Source organism: Gymnogyps californianus, chromosome 3, assembly GCF_018139145.2.
Source record: "Gymnogyps californianus isolate 813 chromosome 3, ASM1813914v2, whole genome shotgun sequence".
NCBI classification, from domain to species: Eukaryota; Metazoa; Chordata; class Aves; order Accipitriformes; family Cathartidae; genus Gymnogyps; species Gymnogyps californianus.
Genome location: NC_059473.1, coordinates 76,464,890 through 76,482,406, shown reverse-complemented (window position 1 = coordinate 76,482,406; position 17,517 = coordinate 76,464,890). Strand labels below are relative to the sequence as shown.

General features: G+C 43.0%; 1 protein-coding gene across 2 annotated transcripts in view; it reads right to left on the bottom strand.

Moving 5' to 3' along the window:
* The window catches only part of METTL24 (methyltransferase like 24), a 50,271-nt gene that overhangs the window by 13,502 nt on the left and 19,252 nt on the right, over nucleotides 1-17,517 (bottom strand). For both annotated transcript variants that reach the window (XM_050895034.1, XM_050895035.1), the window contains exons 2-4: nucleotides 14,399-14,497; nucleotides 10,401-10,540; nucleotides 4,282-4,510 (exon numbers count right to left, since the gene is read on the bottom strand). In XM_050895034.1, coding sequence (XP_050750991.1) covers nucleotides 4,282-4,510; nucleotides 10,401-10,540; nucleotides 14,399-14,497 — 468 coding nt within the window. The remainder of the gene's footprint in view (nucleotides 1-4,281; nucleotides 4,511-10,400; nucleotides 10,541-14,398; nucleotides 14,498-17,517) is intronic.

Sequence of the window (17,517 nt, the reverse complement as noted above, 5' to 3'; positions counted from 1 at the left end):
TATAGCTTAACCTTTGCAATACAGAATACATGTAGTAGCTTGGTTTGAATTTCTAGTTAAGGGTTAGGACTTTTTGTAAAGGTGATAATGTTGGAGTCAGGGGAGGGAGGTCGCATTTCAGTACGGTCTTCCCCTTATAGTTTTACAGCATACTAAAATCTGGGCTACATGGAACATAGCAACCTTCTGAGGAGGACACCGATACCATACACAACGCAAATCTATGCTGGGACTAGGTGAATGGTTTATTTAGACAGCTGAATTGGCCCCCTTGTAAGTGAAATTCAGACTGATGATCCCCTTGCAAGACCATGGAACCGGCTGTGACTGGTCTAGAAGAGCACTGGGATATATATTTGACACTGTCTCCCACAGTAGTCTTGTATCCAAGTCAGGACGTTACAGTCTGGATGAACAGACAACCACATAATTAAGAAACCAGTCGGATGGTTGGGCTCAGAGAGCAGTGGTTAATACTTGCTTGTACTCTACCATGTATATACAGTGGTCATACTCTGCCTGGAGGTCAGTTACAAGTAGAGTCCCACAGGGTCTATACTAGGATTCATCCAGTTTAACATCTTTATCAGTTACCTAGAGGAGGTGTTAGATGACGCTCTTGCCATCTTTGTGGATGACACCAAATCGGTGAGACTAGTCAATACACACACTCAAGGGCAGAGCTGCCACCCAGAGGGACCCAGACAGGCTGGAGGGATGGGCCTAAAGGAACCTGATGAAATTCCACAAAGACAAACGCCAAGTCCTGCACCTGGGGAGGAAGGACCTCCTGCAATGATACAAGCTGGGGACTGCCTGCCCGGCTGGGGAGCAGCTCTGCAGAAAGGTCCTGGGGGTCATGGTGCAAAGAAGGCCAACAGCATCCCAGGATGCATTAGCAGGAGCATGGCCCATAGACCAAGGGATGTGATTATGTCTCTGTACTCAGCACTTGTGAGCGTGCATCTAGATACTACATCCAGTTTTGGTCCCCACAACACAAGACAGTCAATGATAAACTGAGGTGAGTTCGGCTGGGAGCCACCAAGATGGCTGGGGACTGGAACACTCGCCCTGCAAGGAGAGGCTGGGGGAATGGGGCTTGTTCAACCTAGGCAGGAGACAGCTTTGTGAGGGGGATTAACATCAGCCTGTAGAGCCTACAAGGAGGTCATCAAGACAGCGGAGACAGGCTCTTCAGCAGTGCATAGACATAGGACAAGAGACAACAGGCATAAATTGAAATTGAGGGCTTTCAGACTGGATCTAAGGAGAAACTTTTTCACGATGAGGACAGTCAAGCAGGACAACAGCTGGCCCAGAGAAGTTGTGCAGTCTCCATTTTGGAGAAAACTCGGTTGTTTTCAAGACCAGAGTGGATAAAGCCTTGAACAGCCTGGTCTGACTTCACAGCTGGCCTTGCTTTGAGCAGGGGATTGAACTACAGGCCTCTCAAGATCCCTTCTGACTTGAATTATCCAGCAACTCTGTATGAAGGAAGTTCCCCATCCAGCTATCACTAATCCATAGGGAAACACCAGCACTGTAGCGTCCTCACCCCAGTAGGTAGGTAGAGAATATGAAAGTGAAAGCTTTCACAAAGTTGAACTCCACTGCAATAAGAAAGAAAATCTTGTACGTTCAGTGGCTTTCTCCCTTTTTTCCACTGTTCAGCAGCAGCGTGCTACAGAGTGTGCACATTCAGCAAAAAAACTGGGGGGGGGGGGGGGGGAATGAGCAAGATCAATTTTTACATCTTTATCCTTTCCTGTGGCCGATAAAATACTGCTCTTCTCAGAAGATATACCAGTAAATTTTCAGTTTAGATTTGTGTACCAGGAAATAGGACTCTCATGACATCCTTTGGAGATTATTCCAGGGCTTAAAAGATTTCACACTCTAACAGTTCCCCAAAATACTCTGACTATGTGTTTCCTTTGTCAGTCTCATCCTAATATAGCACTAGATAAGTCCTCTACCTCCAGGCTGTTTACACTCCCCAGAGAACTGAGGACTGTTACGCCACATAGCCAATTAGAAAGATCAAGTTCTTTTAATCTTTCCTCAAATCCACTCTAACACCAAAAACCTGTTTGTATTTCTTGTCATAATATCAGGATGGGTTTCCCTTTCTGTGGATGAGGTCCCAGTACTGACTGCAGAATAGCAGGTGTGCTCTCATCCGAGCCAGAGTGTAAACAAGCCCATTCAAGTTCTTTGATTCCCTTGCACACAAAACCCCCAAATTGCATGTTTTCTTTTCAAGGCTACAATGGCAAGAACTCCAGGAGGCCTTGTCTGTCCTCTCTTCATCAGCCTGATCCAAAGTCTCTGACGTCAGTGGAAATAGTCTCAATCACTTGGAGGGTCTTGGATCAAGTCCCAAAGCTTAAAGAATAAAAGCAAGGAGAAAACAAGGCATTAACTTCAAATGCAGCTGCCTGGAATTCCTGCCTTGAAGTGGGAACAGAACGACTTTGAGGGTAGGCGGAAGGATTTTTAAAATTAAAAAGAATGGGACGAAGAGCGTGTTTTAACTTTCTAATTGAAAAAAGTGCTTTGGAAAATATTCTGTGAAACTGTTTTGAGTTAACTTATTTATTCAGTCAAGGGAACATTCCACTCACATTCACCAGAAGAATGAAAACCTGAATGTCACAGTATTTACTTTGATGTTTTCTTCATAAATTGGAGCTTATCAGTGTCTTTATGCAACATACAACTTCTCAGGCTGCCTTCCAAATTACAGAAAAACTAAAGAGAACAATGTGAGGAGAGTCAGCCCATTCAGGTATTTCACGAATAGGAAGTAACAGAAGATTGCAGAGTGTATAACAGCTTTATCCTCACCGGGAGAAAGTGAGCTCCTGACTACACTAATGCCATAGTTTTGCACAGGGCAGCTACCTGAACGCTAATAGACCAAGAGGCTGTATACACTGTTCATAATGCACCAACACACTTAATCAAATCCTATGCCATGTGTACACAGCTAGAGGAAAGCCTGATTGCATGTGTTACATGTGCATTATGTGCCTTGGCTGCCCTCCAGCCGGCTGCTTTCATGTCAGATAACTTTCGCCCAGGAAGTTATATACTCAGGATTCATAGCTACACCTTTCTCATTCACAGAAGGTCTTACAATCACTCTGTATTACCACAATAACCGGAGAACTGACTGTTCGCAGCAGGTCTGGTATATCACGAGACTCATATGCTTTTTCTGGATCAGGTCATTAATCATTTGCTCTGTGACTAATTCTTCTAAAATCAAAACAATCAATGTAAGGCACACACCAAAGGAAAGCCACCTCTTTCTCTCCCCAGACGTTTCACTAATGCACAGCCTAGTACAGTTACAGTATGACTAAGAGGTAGGAAAAAGCTTCTTTTTTCTGCTCTTATCTTCAAAATGGTCCAATCAGTAGAGCTGAACCAAAAGAAAATACTAAAGAAAAGCAAGAAGTGAACTGAAAAGGACATCTTGCATGTTATAATAACAAACCAAACAAACATTGCACTGCTTGCTTTGTAAATCTTACAGAAAAGCTCCTCCTTAGCTCAGGCTGCCTATTTCTTAAAAAACAAAGACAAGCAGAACTAGCTGCAGGCAATGAAGTATATTAGCATTTGAATTCATGCTTGTATATCCTCTGAAGGAAAAACTCTCTTAAAAGCAACCTAAGGAACTTCCTCAAACTATTCTGGCAACAGATATGTGAGACTTGAAGATTTCTGATGTCTTTACAGTTCCTTAAAAACAAACTGGGAAATGTTAAAAAAACCACAGATTGCTGCCAATTGCAAAACAGGATGTTTTTGTTTTTGATGACCGTAATTAGGACCAGTGACCTTGAAAATGTAAACAACCCAGCCATTACGTCTTCTCTTCTAATTATTGTTGCAAATATTTTTTTTTCTCTTTATAAATTTGGCTGTATGAGTAGTTTAGCGCTCATACTCAGACAAAGACCAGAACTTCCACAGGACTGAAAATACTAGCACCCAGTGTCACTGGCTAGTTGAAGGGAAAAGAAAGAGAGGAGGAGGAAAAGTATTTAGTATATGGCTAGTGATTTAAAACCAAAGTGGTTGTTATCAGCACACAGAAAAAGCAAGACAGAAAAGGCACCCCTACAAGAAATGCATTACAAGTATTGCTGAAGAAAGACCCATTGTCAGGTGATAACCTTGGAAAGTGCCTGAACTCCTGAAACAGCAAGGAGGCAGCTTTCCCAACACCTAAACCTGCAGCCAGAAACCTGACCCCTGAGTCCTTACCTTCTGATGTCCAAATTCGTTCAATATTGTGCCCAGCTTCTTCGTGTTGCTGTGAAGTTTATGAGCAGCAATGGCTGGATTGGGATCCCTCCAGTCAATGGACAGGCGATGATACCAGAGGTGCCGACCCTCCTGAACGTGGGCTGACTTGATGCTAGGGTCAAAGCGATGCACCTCACATCCACTGTTGGCCATGCTGACCTCAAACTGGTTGTCATCGTTGCCTAGCCTACAAAACAAAAAAGATGTAACTATTAATGCTGCAAAAAGAACTATTAGTGAGTAGGACATTCTGAGGATTCATAGTAAAAGAAGGTAAAATGCAGCCTATTTGTTTCTGAAGCAAAGCGGAGGAGCTGTTGTGCTCCTTCTTGGGATATATCCACAGCACCGAGCACAATCCAACCCTAATTCTGACGAGATAACCAGAAATAAAGCTAAGGGTCCACAATAATACCTGCTGAAGATTTGGAATAAGTAGTTGGATAAAGGAAATTTAAAGGAACATGTGTTTTTTCCCCAATGTCACATTCATAATTGACCTTAAGAAATTTTAATTAAATTTTTCATTTATAGAATGAAACTACTGGAGTGGATTGGATGAACTAACCTCACCAGAAAATTCAAGCTCAATGCAATATACTGCATACGATTAGAATGAAGGGCTCCTTTCAAGGCAAGAACTAAACCGCTTTTAGCCAGGCTCATAACCTTCCCAAAGAGCTTTTTCTTAATTCAGAAGTTGACATAATTTATAAGAAAGTAAATTAAACGTTAGAACCTTTGTGCTGTCATTATTCCTTTATTTATATTTTATATCTATATATATATTCCTCTATTTTCAATTCGCTTTTTCTTCACAAGATTACAATACTTTCCTTAGTCTCCACTGCACAATCTTTGAATAACCAAGCCATAAGCAGAAGAGCAGATACATTTAAAATTTATACAATACTGTTTTGTAAAAATCAGGCATATTTCCCACCATGTCTATAATCTGGTGTTACAAAGATGAGCCACAATGGCCACCAATAGGGACAAGACACAAGAACAAAATGCCTCTCTTTCTCTGTGCACAGGAAGACACAGATAAAAAAGCAGATTTAAAAATAACCCCTTCACAACAGTAGCAGAGTTTTTACACAGACTTAAGAGAAAGATTGCTGCTAATTCAGCAAAGACCGCAAAGAAGAAGAAAAATGAATAGCGCCATCGTACAGCAGTGCTGTCTCAGTCCCTGTCTCTTCAAGGAGAAGATGTACTTTACAAGGCTGTGCCACATTCCCACCTCCTACAGCCCATTGGTTCACACAGGGTACACTAAAACTAAAAAATTCTGGTATTTACCATTGCAATCACATGTCTGAATCACAGGCCTTCCCTACTGCGTAAAACAGGATGTCCTCTTCATTCCTACTCTCCAAGCTTGTTCCAAACATGGTTCAAATCATGCACTAAACCTTCAACTTAATCAAAATTATGCTGTTGGATATACACACATGTAGTGCTGGGAAGAGAATCAAGATTTTTAAATCAGTGTTTCAACCAGTTGTACTAATTGAGAATATCCACTACATCCTAACAGCATGGCATTCATCTATCATACACAAACCATTACAGGGCAGTACCCTTAGACGTACTGTCAGGGCACCTGTTACACTACACCACAATTATCCTTGGAAATGGTGTGAGTCTGAAATACATTCCGGCTATTTGCATCAAAATGTAAAACCTGATACATTTTAAATCATGCCACACTATGGTATGACATTAAGCCAGCACTAAATGTTTTACATAGATGACATACTGGTAAACTAAAATGAATCCAACTCATGAAACAAAGTTTGGAAGAGCATATGTTTTGGAAGTTACCAATACAGTATGACACTTGCTGTAATACTGGCTAAGCACAGTGTAACGATGCCCTACTAGAAGGACTTCTCCTCAACCATCTTCCCCTTCAGGCGTCCTGGGAAAGTAGGAGGAGACAGGGTTTGCAAAAACAGCCCAGCATGCTTTTAAGAACAACTCTATTTCACAGGATTCCAGCCCGTACAGCCGTGTAGGAGGAAAAGAGAGGAGTTTTCTTTTAATACATTCAACACACATTAGGAAAAAAGTTCAGAAGTTAACCAAGTGAATCGACATATTTGTTTGCATGTGGCTTGCTACAGAAGGGACACTGATGAACAAAGACCAGTGTAATCCCTTAGGAATGAGAAGCTGGCTAAAAATGAACAACATGTGAATTGTTGGGGACAGTTACAGCATTAGGGTGATGAGCCTACCAGTGACCGACGGACACATGCGTCCGTGACACACTTCTAACTGTACCAGCTGGTACAATCCAGAGGGCCAGATGCTTTTGATGTAGACAAACCTCAGGCTGCCTCCAAACAGATTGCTACTCATGTGGATTGCAAAGGGAGGTTCATAGTGGTGCAAAACAGAAAAAGAAATGTAGATGGGCATTGAAGAAGGTGCTGCTATATCTTCTGGCACTCTAGCTAACAGCTCAAATTTATGCCTGAAGAGAGATCTAACCAGAGAAAATAAGGCCATCTCCAAAAGAACTGGTTTGAAAAATTCCTGGCTCACATGTGATCATGCTAAGGGATAATGCAGCATGAAAAAAGGTAAACAAATGAGGTCTCCTAAGAAAGATTTTGTGTTACTTAAAAAGGGACCATGATTTTAAAAGAAAGGTGTGGAAGTCACAAAAGACTAGAAAGGCCCTTCCCCACCATCAGAAGAGAGCAGCTGCTGCCTCCAGCAACAGCAAAATAAAAAATGCCAAAGACACCGACCTATTTTTACCGTAAAGGAGAAGAGAGCTCCATTACAGAGTTGGCAGTTGCACGCAGTCCCCTGCAGTGGGGGTAGAGGTGGGCTTTCAAAGCAGCAGGAACAGCACCTGCGGGACCAGCTCTCCTAGCCCTCGTGGGAGCGGAAAGGAAGGGCTTGCTGGCACTGCTCCCCGCCAGCAGCAGGGCAGGGACGCTGACCCAGGACAGAGCGCAGCACAGCAGGGAGCAGTGTCCCTTGGCTGTCCCCTGCTCCCAGGGTTTGCAGAGGGTCACGGTACACACAGAGCCTCACACTCGGAATAAACACTGGGCTGCAGCTTGCACTGAACGGAGCATCACACCAGCTCCCGTGTCATCCTGGAGCGCAGCGAGCGTGCAGGTGGCAGAAAGCTGCTTTGTCTCCTCCAGCACAGCTCGAGTGGGCACCTGTAGCTGATCCAGCCTGGTAACTGCAGGTACTCCAGCTCCCACAGTGACCACAGGACAGAGCTGTAAAAACATGCATGTTAAAGTCCAGCTTTCCCTTTCTGTGTTCCCCCTCCTCCCCTTCTTTCTCAAAGGAAGATAACTGAGCTCTGCAGCTCCGGAAAAAAGCAGTATCCCCTGCCTGGATCCTAAAGCCCCTACACTTTAAGATCCACCTGAAAGCGCTTTTACACAGTATTGCAGTGAGACTCTTTAAACCTCAACTGGTAAGTTTCTGAAATCCTATTCATTTGTATTATCCCAGTGTGAGTGCCTGCCTGTGGTGTTTGTAACAGACTTAGCTTAATCTAAGCAGATTTAGCACTAATAACTAGAGCTCACTAATGCATATTGCAATTATGTATCATACTGGGAAATCCTGTCCCCCAAGCAAAACCATTGCTGCCTCCCAGTAGTGGAAGCAACTAATGCTAATCTAAGAAGATCTCCAGACGTTTCAGACACTGCTCGCTCCCATTCACAAGTAACCTCTTCTATAGCATTCAAGAAGGCAAAGACTAAGCAGCATGTTTTGTTCCATTTTTAATGACATATGGATTTAATTCAGGATTCCCAGTAACACTCGCACTGAACTTTCACATTTGTCCTCCATCTATCCTTTTCACAGAGAATGTTCTTCATTGGAAGCAGCTGCTCCTCCTTTGCTCTTTATGAAGTCTATGAGATACCAAAATGTTTAAAGGGGATTTTTGTCTTACTCAGAACAAAATTACCTTTCTACCTGTCATAAACTAAAGGAAGTGAGTCTGAGAGAAGAATTATGCAGTAACGAGCTCCAAAGGCTGCAGAAGTAAACTGGAGGATTGAAGACTGCTCCTCCTTAACTTCAAATATTTCCTTTTTATTTTTCAGCTGTTTCATGTGATGCATGATGGTTCGCTATTTACTGCACATGTGTATCTGATGATTGATGGGTCAGCCAACATCAATTTCAATCTCTGCTAAGCCCTACTGTTTCATCAGTACAGAATATCTGGCATTCAGGCTCCCTGTACCATACCCAAAACAGCACCACATATAAAGCACTGGTATACATGCACTAGCTCAGATTTGTTCAAAACCATTAGCAAGTTATCTTTGTGCTGGTCAGCTTCATGCCAAATCTGCATTTCCTAGCACAGATGAAATCAACTCTGCCTTGTGCCTACTGGCCAATTCAACAAAAATACCATTCTCAACCCACACTTGGTCCATAGCAAAAGGGAAGAGGGACATTAATACAGGAGCTCAGATCTAATATTAATGATCATGTAACTTGAAGGGCAAGGTTTAGATTAATTCCACTGACCTTTGAGTACTTTGCCAAGACATCTAAAGTCAGCAGCCACGTTATCCCAGACTTCCTCTATAATCAAAGGAAAGCTATACCTACCTCCAGAATGTTATTTAGCTTAGCTGATTTTCCACCTGAATGCGCCTGCCTCTCCCTACTGACTACTAGAAGGAGCCTCAGGCAATGAGCCAGTACTACAGTCAAGCAGGTAAAGTCAGGAACTGAACATGGGATAACACAGCGTCTCTCCTAACTTTCATAAGAATGTGAAAAACTGAAAAAAAAAATCATGTAAACCTATATTATGCATTAAAACCAGGTAAGTATAATTTTAAATAAATTGCAAAGAACATTCAGAAAATAAGAAGCAACAGTAGTCGAGAGCAGTTTGCTCTCTGTATACATGATTTGTCTCTAAGGGGCATGTTATTGTTGTTCTACCACAGAGCAATGCAGCTGAACAAAACCTGAGAGCCCCTCAGTCTCTGAGGATTTTGGTCTTTACAGCTCAATATAAGCTCAATCCAAATATAAACCCACCCAAATTAACAGAAAACACTCCCTTTGACTGCAGTGTGCTCTGCATCCACTTTACGTTAAGTGCTGGTGTTAACTGCCCTGTGCTAATCACTGAGAAATGTCACCCAGACACAGTTCCTTGCTATCCACCATTTGTAAACCCACAGCAGCAAAATCACAGAAATAAACTGCACTGGTTCAACAGAGATGAAGCCTTTCAATACACCTCTAACCTAAAGCTGTCTCCCAGGACAGCAAAGACAGTTTTATTAGGCAACAGCCATGTGGTGATCTGCGTGAAACAAGCTCCAGATCCCAGCGATCGTTCTCCCAAGGCAGCTGTGCGCTGATGGGTAATGAAAAAGGCCAGTGGCCTGACGAACTCTGAGGACTGACCTCCCTTGTCCTCCTGGGAAGCAGAGTGTTTTATTAGCAGGGAAACAGGCTGCATTTGTGGTTTCACTACCTGTGAAAGCACTTGTTCTGTGAAGAGTGAAAACTTCAATCTCAAGTGCTGTAAACATCATAAACACTACAAACATTTTAAAATAAAGCTGCAACTGCCTTTATTATTATCACTTCGGCATATGTCATCCCTGAAGTGCTCAGCAAACACAGCCTCATATGGAAATGTACTATTTTGTCCCAGGGGTAGTTAATGACATTTTATAAGTAATGCTGCTGAAGTACCTGGCAATTATGCAAGTCATTTCTGCTCAGGGAAGATGCTGTAGGCTTCTCAGTTTATCTCATTAATTTCCATCTTCCTTTATGTGAACTATCACTCACTACTCACCATTAAGCAATTTGTTTTCATACTGATATTAGAAAAGCAAAGGAAAACAAAGACCCTCATGGAAAAAGGTTTTTCCCTAAAAGCAGAGTTTACAGCAGCACATCAACACATAACACATACACTAGAACAAAGTCTATATTTTAAAAGACAACCTTGTTGCAGCCTGTGTTGCGTTTATAGGGCTTTTTGAAGCTAGGTGTCATGAAACAATTTGCTGTCTTTTAAAGAGAGCACTTACCCAAGGGAATAGAGACGGCATTGCTTGCTTCTGATTCGATGAATGAGGCTAAACCTCTCGTCAAGACAGAGCGACCAGGGCTTCTTTGCGGTTTCAGAGTACCCTCTCAGGCTGTTCAGGTTCATGTGTTCACATGAAATCTGTTGAAATCAAAGGATGTTTCATTTTAAGACATGACTTCTAATTTGTTTTTAATTTGCCTTCTGGGGATAGAGTGGAAAGAAGAAAAATGTTAATTGGTTTCATTTAAATCTGATTGTCAATCTGATACACAGCTATGGAGATTTGATGATTTTTTTTTTCCTTGTTCGTCTGTTCTGCTTGGTGAAATTTAAGGCTTACATAATCCCCCAGAGAGCAATGCAGTCTGAAAAGCAAATAATTAAGCATTAGCATTATCCCCCAAAATCAATTTTCCTGAGAAAAAGTTATTTTGGCATTAAAATGTTTAATTTTTTTCTTTTCAAACCTTGGAGTGGATTCTGCATCCTCAATAATGTTAAAATCATGTCATGATTCAAGATTGTAATCACAAGTTGCAGTGCCACTGCAATGTACACTGTATACCTTACCTAGAGTGTCCTGGATCTCAGTTCCAGAAGGGATTTAATCATTACCCCAACACATCCCCTCTCCAACAACAAAGGGATTTAAGCAAGTGCTTAACTAAACAGAGGAATCATAGCACGTGTGCCTATGCTGTGCTGGCTTAGACATCTAGAGTCTAAAGCCAGGATAAAAACACTGCAAAAGGAGAAGAGATAGAGACCCTGCAGGGAGGAACACTGTAAGTCAAAGTCCTTGTAAAGACCAAGAAAGCAAGGACTAAAACGTGCTGGATTCATCAGAAACCTGGCAGTGTCAAAAATCACTTAACTGAGAGGTGAAGTCAGCTTTGCCAGCAGCTGAGCAGCAGCCTGCAACAGCCGAAACACAGCGGTGACTGAGCCAACGAAGCTATGGCCCTCTGAGTGACACCCTACAGACGAACCCCTGCCTGCAGCACCAGCTCTGCCTGTCCGCCCGGCAGCTCAGGCCAGCGCTTCACCCCCAGGCTCTGCTGCACCATTCAGCACCATCCTCTTCCTCCAGACCCACTCTGGAAAAGGCAGGCGTGGAGCTGAGGGGTGCTGCAGCCTTTCCAGCACTCGGGAGCCAGGGCACAGCAGGGGATGGAAAGCCAGTGGAATTTGTACGGCTGTCACCGTAGCAGTGGTAAGGAGGTAACGGGAAGCAGAAGTAAGCACCAAAGCTGTGGCTACTTCTGCCCAAGAGACGCTGCGCTGCTCTACACCAGCATCAGCTTACATGTGGTTGTTGAAGGGCTTTTCAAACCACGTGCAGCCCGGCCATTAAATTCAGGGGGTGCAGGGCACAGGCTGCTAACACGCAGATAGGAAAGCAAAGACTGAGAAGCGTTGCAGGAACCTAGCTGAGCCATCACGACGAAAAGTTGTTCTTCGGGCCCGGTACCAACCCTGGCTGCAGGCATGGGAGCTGGCACTGCCGGAAAGCCAACAATAAAAAAGGTGGAAAGAACAGTAGTAGAGACAAAACCAGGTTAAACATCAGTTCTGAACTGACTGTTCTCATCTTGCTCCTTCCTTCCTCTACAACAGACTGCCCACGCTCAGCTCTTGGTTTTAGCCAAACTAAAAAGCACAGGTCTGGCCCCACCTAGAACCACAGACATGGAACAATTTTACATAGGCACGAGGGCAAAAACTGGAACCCAGCCTTTGCTATGGTAGGCACTCTCCACCATGTGCCTCATAATAAGTAAATAAAACTCTCATTCTTTAAGAAGCTTAAGCTCTGAAAGGTCATTATCTGGAGCATTACATCCAAAGAGCTGCACACTGCATCACCACCTCCCTGCTCCTGCTCAGCTCATAATTCCCATGGAAAATTCATAAAAGCTAATACAGCATCTCTTCATGCTGCTCTCAGGATTCACTAAGTTTTAAGCAATGATTTGCACTGCACCCCACCACCCATTTCCCTTCAGTCACATAACAATTAAGGAATAAATGGCATTGCAGTAACAAGCACTAATTTTAAGGGAGAAGAATAATGTGCTCTCTACAGAAAAGTAAGATTCTGCAATGCTGCCATTTAATTGACTCATGGTATTATAAGCAATTACAACACTCAGAATTTGGAGCAATTTTAATAGCTCTTGCTACTTAATAGCTGTTGCTATCAAAAATAAAAAAAACTGAACTCTGCCTTTAGCACCATCACCGGTCTGTTGCATGATTTACAGACCCTGATGCACTGAGCTCACGTCCTGTTCTGGGCTTCTACTCGCTACTATCATACAAACAACAGCACATGTAAGATGGTTCTTCTGATCATTAGATACCAGCATTGAAAAAGCTTTTTCTGGCCACACCTCGACCCTACTGCCATGGCACCTTCCCCCTCCAGCAGTTCGAGCCATTCTACACTAATGGCAGGGAGCTGAACTCAGGCACAGCAATTAGTAGACACTTGCTCAGCAAACAAGGAAAATGAGATCCCATGCTCATCTACATAAGCAGGATCCCATTTCCAGAAGTGCTCATACCAGTCATGGTGTTACCCTGTCAGTTATTAATCCTATAACATCTGCCAGGCCAGGTACAAGGATTTCTCTCATTTTCTGTTTTCACTTATGCCTGTCCCCCCCCCAGGGTCAGTTACTCTGGGAACAAAACTTCTCGATTAGTGTGTCAGAAGCAATAAACTCTCTGCTAATTGCTGTCCTTGTAGGCTTTGACCCAACTAGTGGAGTTTAGCAGCATCTGCCACTGTTTATTAAGTCACCCAAGATGAAGGATGTTTTCAGCTTAATATGCCTGCCACAGCCTGTACAACAGAACACGCAGCTCTGCACACATCTCTTGCTGTCTCCACGTGCATCATCTTGCCTCCTGCCCTCTCAGTGCTGGCATGAGTGGAGGCAGAGATGTCATTTTCTTGAGCATTTAGCCAGGGGTACCCACAAGCTGGAGGATAAGTGAACACTCTGCTACCCTCCCAGTTACCACACCATCAGCACAGCAGCATATTTTTAGACGTGTTTCAAATGAATCTTCTGTCTCAGCCTTGAAAGCATTGCATTAACGAAGAATTTCGTATGTGAATGACATTTCAGTGACATTAGCACCTGAGGCTTTTTGCTGTTCTCCGGTGTAAGCGATGGTGCAGTTAAATCTGTTCAAGTGTCAGTTGCTGATAGACCTGGGTACCGAAAGCAGCCGCCCTGTCAGAACTGTGGGCATCCAGCACCTTTTTCAATTTTTATTACAGGAAATGCATGCGTAAATGCTGTTGTGCAGAAGTGATGCCTCCATTAAGACATGACGGCCCAATTTCCATATATGCTGAACCCTGGAAGTATCTGCCAATGCAATCTGGATTTGGAAATGTCACCTTTGAAAAAGCACATAAAACCACTAATTTTCCAGGTCATCATTTTTGTCCTCAAAATATCAGGATTCTATTGGTACCTGGGACAACAATTCTACATGTCCCAATAGAATATACTATTGTACATTCTATTGGGACAACTTGTCTAAGTTAGGGACTGATGCCTTGTTCTCATTTTACTGGGAACCTCAAATGCATCCTTTTTAGCTAAAATGAGCCTGGTTATCACATTGAGAGGTGGAGTGGCTGAATACACAGTTCTCTTGCTACAGAGTGCTCTGTATTTTTCTGTGTCTGAGAAAGAGAGAGAAAGTGGGACAGGAACCACATCTGGAATTTCAGTCATGTCGTACTCCTGTCAAGACACAAACCCATCTGGAAATAAAAAGCAAGGAATTAATGCATTCTTGATACCCTGTGTTTTGACCTTTACATTCATGTTGACCATCACTGCTAGGTTAAGCAACTTCAGAAATAAAACAGTTTCGAAACCAGTTTGGTGTGAGGTTAATTCCTTATCTGAGAGGGAACAGCCTGTGCCAGGCAAACCATTTTCTAAATGGAGACTGAAATGAAAAACATACCTGAGAAGTGCTAATGTACTTCAGGAACCTCAAGGCCTCGTAGTTGAGGGAAGGCGTTGGACTTGCCCATGGCTGTAGTTCAATGTGCCATCTTCCAGTCTGCAAAGCAAAGCAAAACAAAACACACCTTAAAGGAACAGGGCTCATTTCTCAGTACAAGCATAAAAGGCAAGGGCTAATAAATTAAGGAGATTTGATTTCAAACAAAAAGAGTTTCCTAGGGGCTTGTCTACACATGAAAGTAATTTCACAATAAAGTAGGGTTTGAACTACAATGAAAGAGCATCTAACTATGATTTATCATGATCAGCTTTGAAAGCAGATGTAGGTAATTCAGAAAGAAAGGGCTCTTCATCCAGGATACATGTGTCAACACAGTTATTCTAGGACACCCAAGTAAGCCCTGGCTTGTAGAAACGCATGAAGAAAACCAAGATCTGAATAACTAAATCCTCTAGCAAAACATCTGAAAACAGTGAAATAATTTTAATTTTATATCTACTGCATATCTCTGCTTGAATGTCCACTGAAACAAGAACTTGGATTGCAAACACTAACCACCAAAGGAAACCTCTGCAAACGATCTCTTTCCTTTTTTAAAACCTAGATTCAATAGAAAAGCAAGTCTCTTGCAGTCTTTGAGGAAAGTCTTCTTCCTCTCCCACGCTTGCCTGACGAGATACACCAGAATTCTTTGTTTTCCTGAAAAAACATCAGTGTGGCTGCTCGTAGCCCTACCACTCCTCATTTTTGTAGCCCCAGGGAAGTAGCTTTGGTGGATGCTTTCTGCACTCCCTGTGAGGTCCCTCAGCTCTGAACCTCAGGGATCCTGTCAGCTTTTCCAGCAACACTTCCCACATAGACAGAGTGGGACAGAAGAGGTCTTTCAGACACGTGCTTGCAGAGCAACGGGGCTCTGCACTCCCATCTGTGCCACCTTCTCTAAATTCTACCCGCTTTTGTCATGCTGGGAAGTTTAGACGTGTTATCTCTTGCCCTCAAGTAGATATAAATACAAGCACGGTGTTAAGTTGTACTAAATTGAGATTGATTCCTCATGACTCTTCATCTTGGGGCTCCATAACTCACTTTTATGGCTGGGCAGGTAGTATCAAGCTTTCCTTTAATCATCTCTGATTAACTGAGCTTCCATAATGAACAGGATGGGGTTTTTTTCCATAGGTTCATGTTGACATTCAATAAAATACCAAACAAACAGGAACCTCATTCGGGATTCCCACAGAACCTTATTTCAAACGAAGCCCTGGAGGGGCGTCCGGAGGGGATGGAGGCAGATCAGAGAGGCGAGGTGCTGAGCCCCCAGACAGGACTGGTCTGTGGCGCCAGGAGAAGAGCCAGCACGGTGACAGCGGGGATCCTCTGACGCCAGAGAGGAATGCAGGAAAGAAAAAGAGAAGGCAAAACTAGAAAAGAAGGATGATTAAAGAGGACTACCAGACCAGATGGTGTTTGCCTTGAGCTGATATCATGAATTGATATTTTTGCAGCCTAAGTAAACATAGTCTGGAGTGAACGTGAGCCAGGAGGTCTGTATGAGGTTTATTGTTCCTTCAGGGTTTGCTCTTTGGGGGTTTTTTACTGTAAAGAGATGCCGAAAAGGACATTTGAGATTTTTTTTCCCCCAGAAGCAGACAAAAGTAGCATTTCCCATCCTGAAACTTGCTGCCTGCAGCAGACATGGGCTCCTATACCCTGCACAGCACAAGGCTGGAAGCAAGCTAGCAAGCAAGCTCTGCAGCAGCACGTACTCCTGACCTGCTGATTGCAGAAGGCAGCCTGCAAACAGCTAACAGCAGGAGGATAGGTGCACGCTGGGGAGGGAAATGCCTGTAATCTTTCAGAATGAGTCACAGTTCACATGCCTGAATAACGTTTGCAATGACAGGAATGCTGCCATTTCAACAGGCTTGAAAGCTGAAATGAAAATGAAGACCGACAATCATTTTCAGGAAAAAAAAAAAAACCAGATACCTAAACATCTGTGCCCAGTTATTCTGAAATCTATTTGTGTGAGAAGTAGCTCATTAAGTAGGGGAATTGCAGGGTGGCCATTGTGGCACCATTCAGCAAGAATTCCCTCTGCACAGAGCTGACAGGAAAGAAAAAGAAAAAAAAAATTCCCTATAATTAACCATGTGAATGAGGTTCTTTTTCAGCAGAGTGCAATATCAAAGAGCCACTGTGGCTTTCTCTCAGGTTCTTAAAATCTTAAAGATGACAAACTGCCTTTCCACTGTCTCCAAAATGTATCAATAAACACATGACTATGAAGATAAAAACCCCAGTGACTTAATAATGCAGCTTCACTTAAAAAAAGAAAAAAGGAAAAGAAAAAAGAGATCAACCTTTTATACAGTTCTTTAAATTTAGAAGTGCTACACAAATGACTTTTGTGACAGAGATCGGACCTGAGCTCCTGTTTGACAGCAATGCTTTTGAATAGCTTCTCAAGCTTCACACTTGGTCCCTGGCTCCTTACTAAGCAGCAGCCCATTCCATTCACTAACGAATACATTAGAGAGGTCTGTTCCTAACACCTACTAAATACCCCTATGGGGTACTTCAATAGCTGCATTACAATAAGATTCACAGACAATGAATGGGGGTGAAAATCCAGTACCTCTCTTGGACCAGGTACACCCTCCCAGTGGGTAACTCACTGACGTAGGTGATGCAGTATGGGTATGTTCAGGACTCACAAAATACCCTCCTGAAGGAGCCATTCCCTATGTATGCAGCCTTTTTTTATAGTTTTTCAGGTAATTTTCAGCCTGTTCCATAGTGTTTCCATGTAAGCCTTCTCAAATAAGCTCTGCACATACAATGCACCTGATCCCTGTGAACCAACTGCTTTGTGAAAATCAGGTTTATTCCTGATAAACACACATTCCTTATTTTGAGTTTTTCCCCTCTAGACTTCGCAATTTTATTTCCTCAAAGCAAACCTGACTGTGGCATCACGATAGGGATTTTCTCACTTGTCTCACAGAAACCTCTTGAGTAAATAACCGAGAGCAAGTCCGTGTGGCTGCTGTACAAAACAGGCTGAGGAGCAGCTCCTTTCACAGGGAGCTTCTACAGCAAGTACGCAAGAGGAG